Source organism: Mercenaria mercenaria, chromosome 6 (assembly GCF_021730395.1).
Source record: "Mercenaria mercenaria strain notata chromosome 6, MADL_Memer_1, whole genome shotgun sequence".
NCBI lineage: Eukaryota > Metazoa > Mollusca > Bivalvia > Venerida > Veneridae > Mercenaria > Mercenaria mercenaria.
The window spans coordinates 18,446,293-18,455,436 of record NC_069366.1 but is presented as its reverse complement, the minus strand read 5'-3'; the positions used below and the strand labels follow the sequence as shown (position 1 = coordinate 18,455,436).

The 9,144-nt window shown below is 37.7% G+C and overlaps 2 protein-coding genes across 2 annotated transcripts in view; both read left to right on the top strand.

Moving 5' to 3' along the window:
* The first annotated feature begins 106 nt into the window (after positions 1-106).
* Positions 107-1,612, top strand: LOC123550644 (uncharacterized). Its single transcript, XM_045339069.2, has one exon. It carries the CDS (start codon positions 107-109, stop codon positions 1,610-1,612), a length of 1,506 nt encoding a protein of 501 aa, XP_045195004.2.
* Positions 1,613-3,810: 2,198 nt separating this feature from the next.
* Positions 3,811-9,144, top strand: part of LOC123549514 (proteasome subunit alpha type-7-like) — a 21,935-nt gene continuing 16,601 nt past the window's right edge. Inside the window, exon 1 of the mRNA XM_045337655.2 lies at positions 3,811-3,969. Coding sequence (XP_045193590.1) covers positions 3,868-3,969 — 102 coding nt within the window. The 5' untranslated portion in view covers positions 3,811-3,867. The remainder of the gene's footprint in view (positions 3,970-9,144) is intronic.

Here is a 9,144-nt window from a genome sequence, read left to right as displayed (position 1 = left end):
AAAAGCAATTTTAATCAACACCTCATGTTTATGTTTGTACGTGTCACATGCGTTTAACAATCATCGTTTAAATTGTTCTATACCACACCAGCTGATTGAGAAAGCCATGAAGCAGTATTACATTCCTGAACACATACAAGGAATCATCAAGGGGTACTTCAATGGCATACAGCTGCGCTTTGCAGTGGGCAACAGAATGACATCTTGGCAAAAGCTAGAGAAAGGCATCGTCACAGGTTGTACCATCTCCGTCGTTTTGTTTGTAATGGGAATGAACCTCATCATCAACGCAGCCAAGAGGGAAACCCGAGGTCCTAAAACTGCATCTGGGGTGTACCTACCAGCAAACAGAGGTTTCATGGACGACTTGACGGTGTCAACAAAGACTCATATACAGGCGAGATGGGTACTGTCAGCACTGGATGAGGCTGCCACATGGGCAAGAATGAAATTCAAGGCAAAGAAATCAAGAAGTCTGGTCATTAGAAAGGGACAGACCACAAAGAAGTTCAACCTCCAGGTTCAAGGAGAGGACATTCCATTTATTGTAGACAGTCCGATCAAGTGCCTCGGAAAATGGTATGATGCGAGCTTAAAGGATGCCAACAACATACAGCGCATTAAAAACCAGTTACAGGAAGGGTTGAAACAGATCGACCAGACTGGCCTGCCTGGGAAGTTTAAGGCATGGCTTTTCCAACATGGGCTCCTACCCAGATTGATGTGGCACTTAATGCTTTACGAAATAGCAACATCAACAGTAGAAGGCTTGGAAAGAACGGTCAGCAGATACTTAAGTCGATGGTTTGGGGTCCCACCCAGCTTCAGCAACATTGGTCTCTACAGCAGAACTAATCAGCTTCAGCTCCCACTCTCATCATTGGTGGAGGAGTTCAAGGTTGCAAAGACAAGACTGGTGGTCACTCTTAAAGAGTCAAAGGATGACTTAGTCCGAAAAGCTGGAATTGAAACTCGGACTGGACGGAAATGGTCTGCAAGCCAGGCAGTTAGCCAAGCCGAAAGTAGACTCCAGCACAAAGATATAGTTGGGACTACTGCTGTTGGTCGTCAAGGGCTCGGTATCATCAAAAGCCAGAGATGGGTCTCAGCTGACAGTACCACAAAGAGGCAGATGATACAGAATGAAGTACGCTTGGCAGAGGAGGAAGAAAGGAGGACAAGAGCAGTTTCAATGGGTGCCCAAGGTGCTTGGACAAAGTGGTGTACCACAGATAGAAAATTGACATGGGCAGAAATCTGGCGCTACGAACCAGTCAGACTTAGCTTCTTGCTAAGATCTGTTTATGACCTGCTACCATCACCTTCCAACTTACACCGATGGGGACTACAAGACAACCCAATTTGTCCATTGTGCGACAAGGTAGGAACCATGGAGCATGTGCTTTCAGCCTGCTCCACATCGTTAACCCAAGGCAGATACAGGTGGAGACATGACTGCGTACTTGGAGAACTCGCAGACACCTTGGAACGTGAGAGAACCAAGAAGAGGGAAAAGCAAAGCCCACAGATAATACAATTTGTCAAGGAAGGCCAGACTGCACCAAAGAAGAAAGCAGCAATAACATCCCTCCTTGATGAATCAGACAATTGAGACCAGACATTGTTATCTGGTCCAGGAAAGAAAAACGCCTGGTGATGATAGAGCTGATAGTTCCTTGGGAAACTCGCTGTGAGGAGGCTTATGAGCGTAAGCGGGCCAAGTACACAGAGCTCCAAGAGCAGTGCAAAGAGCGAGGTTGGAAGACATGGCTCTTCCCTGTTGAAATTTGGTCAAGAGGCTTCCCAGCACAGTCCTTGTGGAGAATGTTAAGCGCCATGGGCATCACAGGAGGAGAGAGGAAGAAAGTCATTGGAAAGCTTAGTCTCGCTGCTGAAAGGGCATCCAGCTGGCTGTGGCTCAAGAGAGAGGAGAAGAGCTGGAAGCCAACCACTGACACGTAGTGCCTGATCAACACTACGGACCCGCCGCCTAGAGAGTGTCCTGGGATTAAAGGGTCGAAACACTTGACGACGGGCGGTTCCTGGCTTAGGATGTCAGTGGTTAAAGCGGTACAGAACCATATTATACACACATTTAATACATGACAGAAATCGTATTCAACTATCATTTGAGAAAGAATGCATAATTATATATATATTTATTACTTCAACTGAATTCTTAAAAAAATCTTTTAATATGATTCCATGTTTTTTATCAAAGAAATTATTTAGAAAAAATAGCAAATCTGTATTATTACTGTTTGCTACATGTAATAATCCGATAATTGTCAGATAATTTAAATCGGCATAATTTTGAAGTGATATATCTCAAGTGAAGCAGTGTTAACGGAATATTTACGTTTGCAATATAGTATGGATATATCTTAATTTATTAGATCTATATGTCTTAAATACAATCTAAATTCTGAAGCATACGTATGCAGAGGTAGTAAAACTGATTATCTCCAAACAATGACTTATTACAGAAATTGTACATAAAATGATTACTTGATGAAAAATCTTACGTACGTTTAACAAAAAAATTTTCGTTTTGTTTAAGAAATAATATATCAAAAATCAGTCATGATTTGTCATTGTATAAAATCAAATCATTGTTTTGAGTTTAGATGTGAAGGCATTATATCAAGAGGGTCTTATGTGCTACTATATACATGTTACTATTTGTACTTAACTTTAATGAAAACAAGGAAGAACATCCAACAGAGGAAGCGCAGCCTCCGTAAATGCGCACACGATCAACACACACACACAAAGCAAACACACAAGGACAAAACAAACAAATAAAGGAACATGGTGGGGCACCGCCTTGAAACGGTCAGTGGCACAACCACCACTGGGGAGCTTAAAAGGGTTTATGGTGCACCTTACCTCACTCTTACCCCCACCATGTTCCAAAGTCACTAGACAGTGTAAATAAAAGAGTCTTATGTGATGTTAACATGCTATGCTTTGCAATTAGATTTAGTCTCATAATCTCATGTGCTACTTTATGTGGCTTTAAATGCCTTGTTGCAACTGTAAAAAGACTCCCCATACTTGTATTCAGTGTTGTTATATTTACTGGTCCTTTGGGATCATGGAGTCTATTCAATATATGTGTAATAGAGTTCCCGTAAAACCGGCGCATGGGGTGCGTGAGAGGTGTTGCACATTTCATTATCTCTCATGAACAGACTCCATCAAACAGAGTCTGTTATTATTCTTCTTGGTTGCATTCTATTCTCCCAAAGGATCTTTTTACAGATTTTATTGTACCTCAATTCATTTGCCATTAGCATGATATTATACCTATGTGTATCACTGCACGTCTTTGCCTTGTATCATATGCATTTTATTTTATAGATGCTTTTCTTCAAGCATATACACAGTGTTGTTAATAGTAAGTTAAAAAGCTCGTATGAGCTTATGTCGTATTGTTGGACCTCTTGCCATCTGTATATAAAGCTCACTCACTCACTCACTCACTCACTTGTAAAACTAGTTAGTGTGAGCAGTAATATCAGGTTATAGTAGTGTGATTTTGGTACCAAGCAAATGTGACGTGAATAATCTCCCTTGGAAGATAAATAGCCCCTATTTTTCACTTTTATTTAAAAAAGATATGTCAGTTTTAGACTAATTCTTTAAAATAAGGTAAAGGTTTTTGCTTTTAAATAAAACTAGTGATATTTTTGCGCCTCTGTTAAAATTGTCCATTTAATATTATAATTTATGTCGAATGATATTTAGGTCCGTGTGACCTACAAGAAAATATGACGGACCGCATATTTGACAGAACTTATCCAAGTGTTTGAGGGGAGCTTACTCTGACCTATTTCCGGTGCCGGTAAACAAAATTTTTTCGTCATGACTGCGAGATATGACCGTGCAATTACCGTATTTTCACCAGACGGGCACTTATTTCAAGTTGAGTATGCTCAGGAGGCTGTAAAGAAAGGATCCACGGCGGTAAGATTGGTTTTAATTGAGCGAAACACATTTTTACAGGCGGTTGCATTTTCTGCATAGTCACAATTCTAGTGGGTGGGGTAAACAAAAAACAAAGTTAGTCTGTATTGGATTTGTAGCGACTTCTGGAGTGCACATAACAAAAATGAATAAAACAAAGTCTCAGAACGACCTGAAATTAATATGAAATAAGGTAAAGGCGCAAGCGAACTCAAAGAAATCGGATATTCATAACTTTATCATGACATCACAGTGCATTAGAGATTCTAACTGACCAATCAGAGATATGCATTTTCGAGTACCTGCCAGTTTCCACTTGGGTATAATGAAGTATATTTATAATGAACATATAGTGACTTTAGAAATAAATATCACACTATTTTAGAAATCAAATTAAGATTTTTCACTGCACATGCCTCAGATGATGCTACAAACAACAAAACTTTGAAGTTTCACTGAAATATTGTATCAATTTAATACCTTAATTTGAGTTAAAATTTTTGGATTTTACACAAGGAGTCTATGATAAAGTCCGAGTAAAATGTAATCATTACCCAAGTGAAATTAGTATCATTCTGCAATGTTTTGGACATGTTAAAATTATGAATAAAATTTATGCCGGTTTCTCGATCGTCAGTTCGAGCTTTCTCATCGATTTGAGCCCTTGTGTTTTAGTAAAATTCATACTCATGTAGCATGTTCTTCCATCAGAAACTTGTGTCATTGACATTTTAAAATGCCTTGGAAAATTTAAGTCATGAAACCACTCATGAAAAAAATGAGTAAATACCTGTTTTAATATTTTGCATGAAAAATTGCTCTTTTCAAAAGGAAATAACACAGTGGGACTTGATAAAAGAAAATAACACAAAACCAAGATCTTTGCGGTCACATTTTCAATAAATGCAGTAGTATTTTGTGATAAATCATTAATGAATGTTTCATGTGATAATCATCATAGCATAAGACAAATTTAGAAATGACTTTTCGCAGAAATTCGCAACATGTATTGAAACTGAAACTGCATAGATCTCCATTCTTTGTGATTGTCTTTTTTCATAAACTATTTGAATCGGATAATAACTATTTTATATTCGATATTGACATATTTTGAACAATTGTTATTGGTTAACCCTTTCCCACATGGATACGTTTATCACCGTATCTATCGATTACCAAACAGAAACGTATTGACCCGTGTCTGTCGGTTCCCCGATAGAAACGTATTATACCGATTAACGGCCATTTGAACAGAATCGTTTTATCCCGTGTCTCATAATCAATCGCTTTATTTTCGTTCTTTTCCTAAAGAAACAAATTCCGGATGTTTACTAACTCAAAATATGGGATTTCGTCATCATTATTTACGTAAAAGATCATTTGGTTACTATTTAAATTTATCGAGTACTTTGCAAAGAAAGACACCGGGGTTTTTTCCTACATGTGCACAACGCTATGTCAGAGGTTGCGAAAGCCGTCGGACCGTCGGACATTTCCGGTAAATTTTGATCCGGTCCGGCGTGATATATCAAGTTCACAAGACCGAGTGTCCGATAAAAATTGCAGGTCAATATCATAAAATAAGAAGAAAGTCCTCCGCGATTTCGAGAAAGTTTGACTTTCATCATTAAATTGTAACATGGAATCCCGAGAAATTGATGTCAAACTATATTTTAGTAAGCGCTTGTTTCATTGGTACTAAAAATAGAAACAGTGGAAACCCCTCACGACGTCACGACAATTCTAAGAACGCGCGTTATCATTGGATGCTTACTACGCGCGGATGGTACTCGATTTTTGTACGCGGGAACCAGACGGGAATTTCCAGAAATTCCGGGTCATCTTTCTCTTTATATGTCAACATCAACGTGACTCGGTGCAAACAATACACTTGTGGGGGAAAAGACAGCGATGATATAGCAAATGAATATGAATAAAATCTGTAAAAAGATCCTTTTGAAGCAAAGAATGCAACCAAGAAGAATAACAGCAGACTCGTTTTGACCGAGTCTGTTCGCGAGAGGACATCTCTCACGCCTCCCAAACAACGGCTTAAGCGGGACTCTTAATCTATTACACAAATGTTGAATGGACTCCATGGTCCAAAAGGACCAGAAAATATAACAACACTGAATCCAAGTACAGGGAGACTTTTTACAGCCTGAAAACTTAATGTCTGAAATCTGTTTCAGTTAATATGTGGAAATAAACTAAAAGGATGTAGATTCGTGTAATGCTGTCTATATAGTTTAAGACTATGTATAAATACCAGTTTTAAAGATCAGATACCAAATTTATTAAAAAGAATTCGGTCTGGTAAAATATTATCCGGTCCTGTAAAAAAATCATGTTTACCAGACCGACTGTCCTGTGAATATTCAGGGTCTTTCGTGAACACTGCTACGTCATGGAAAATTACTGAGAAACTGCTTGCAACTAGCTGTTTGCGGGGCTTTCGTCGTTCTAAAAATAACAACCATTTAACATCAAAGTATTTTTAAATGTGTTAGGTCATGAAGGTCACGCGTGATACATGCAGATTTCCCCTAAACAACAATTTGTGTATACGATGGCTTGGAATTTATGGCCTTACATAACGGGAAGTGTTAATCAAAACAGAAGGACCGCGGCTTTCAAATATTTTATGACACCCCAAGAGTTAATTGCTGCGGAAGTCACCAGTGATGTACTGACGTTTGATCATCAAAATATTACGTAATATTATCTTAAAAATATTTAATTTTTAGCACAAGAATACTGTAATCGGTTACGAGTCTCGATCTCCATGATCTTTTTGCACTTTCAGAAATTTTACGATCCGTTATTTTTGTAGTGTTATTCAGTTTGATGGTTGTTTTTTTATATAAATACTTACCGATTCCGATTCGGAAGATAAGTCTATTAACTATAAATCAAATTTTCAAACATCAGAATGAAATTGTATATGAATTTCAATGTGAAAGTAATCCAAAACAGAATTTTATGCCTAAAAATATATATTCCCGTACTTTAACACTTTATATCTTCGAAACTCAAAGAGAAACTACAATAAATTTTGTATCATCGGAAAGAGAATTTAAATTGCTATAAACTTTATATTGACAAAAATAATGTCAAACTTACAGAAAATATTAAAATAATGACATTTTTAACATGTGTGTGTGTAATCACAAAATAATGCCAACACCTCTGTTCAGATAAGACAGTCACCTTTATCAGCCATATACCGATTATTGATTATCACTTATCAGTGTTATGTAAAAGAGGTTACTTTGGCTTCTGTTCTGTGTGGTAAAGGGTTAAATAGCTATTTCTAGCTATATATAGCCAGATTTAGCTATATAACTAATTTGTGACTTTTCTGGGACCTGTTCACTACTCAAAAGAAAGTGAATTCGCAAGAACCTCTTCACTGTGAAAACTAAGTTTACATTTAGTGTCATCATACTTGCTACAGTGAATATCATACTTCGAAAAATTTACTGGAAGCCGGTTTCACGATGGCGTATTTCCTGTTTGCTGCGTTCTTGTTCTGGCTTTAGGCTTATTTTGACAATATTTTTCCATTTTCTGTCCGTTTATCTTTTTAAAGAAATTAAACCTTTTCTCAGCTAAGTGGAAACCTTTCTTGCACGATTTTTGAGCAATCAGATAAAGTTCTGTATTCACTGCAGAGAGAACCACTACCTTTCTAGGCTAGGGAATGCCACCGGTTGCCTTGTTAGCTACCAGCGAAACTTTTAAAATCCATCGCCATGTGTGAAAAAGTATACTTGAACTTTTTATTACTTGTGTTACCATAAAGCTCAATTCTTGAGCAGGTCCTTTGAGCTCGCTATTACGTTTTCATAAGAATTAAAACAGTAATGAATAAGAACTTTGTTTTGAGTCGGCAAAATAAGTAATAATTATGAAATAAAGCAAAGCCTCAAATCGAACTTGTCAAGGAAATCAGTTTTAGCTTATAAAATATATATTACAAAGAAACTATTCACTTCTCAAAAGAAAATGAAAATTCGCGAGAACTTATTCACTTGAAAACGGAAAGTTTACATTTAGTGTCAAACCTGTTACGGCGAATATATCATACTTTGCAAAATTTACGGGAAGCTGGTGTCACGGTGACGTCATTTCCTATTTGCCGCATTCTCGTACTGGCTTTATTAATATCAGTGACAATATTTTCCATTTTCTGTCCAATATTTACGCAGGAAACTTTTTTAGGGGGAAAATGAAAGATAAAGTACTGAAAAAAAACCCCACAAAAACTGGAATGCCAGTACTAAATATATATAGTAAATTCATGTTGTCATTTAAATGGAAAACCCCGGCCTCGTGTACTGCAAACTCAGTAACGATAAGCTGTGTGGGTAAATTGGCAAATGTAATTTACCAAATAATGTTTGAAATATTTTTTCAAAATAACTGAATACTGTTTTGACTGATTCAAAGTCATACATTATTTATGTAATCTATTGATCAATCGAAAGACGTTCTGTATTAGTTTACTACCTAGCGGAGAGAAGTTCTTCCTGTCCACTAGGGTGCGCTTTGTTATAGCTTCTTGCAAAACTTTAAAAATCAGTCAAGTGTGAAAGGATACTTGCGTCACCACAAAGCTCGATTCTTGAGCTGGCCCTTTGCTTGCTATAACCAGGGCTCTCGAAAGTGGGCGACTTTTCTCCTGTCCGGTCCATAACTCTCCCATCCATGAAGGGATTTTAATATTACTTGGCAGAAATGTACCTCATAATAAGATGATGTGTCATGCTCAACTTTCAGACCCCCTAGCTCAAAGGTCAAGGTCACACTTAGCAGTCAAATGTCAGCATGGCATGAACAGGGTCTGCTTTGTGTCCGGTCCATAACTCTGTCATTTATTAAGGGATTTTAATATCACTTGCCACAAATGTTCCCCATAAGGAGAGGACATGTCATGCGCAAGACCCAGACCCCTAGCTCAAAGGTCAAGGTCAAAATTGGAGGTCAAATGTCAACAGAGCTTTTTTCCTGTCCGGTCCATAACTCTGCCATCCATGAAGGGATTTTAATATTACTTGGCACTATGTCTAAGGTCAAGGTCCCACTTATAGGCCAAAGGTCAGATACAAAAATGACTGTTGGGAGCGTTTCTCCTTCATGCATGGAGGGATTTTGATGAAACTTGGCACAAAA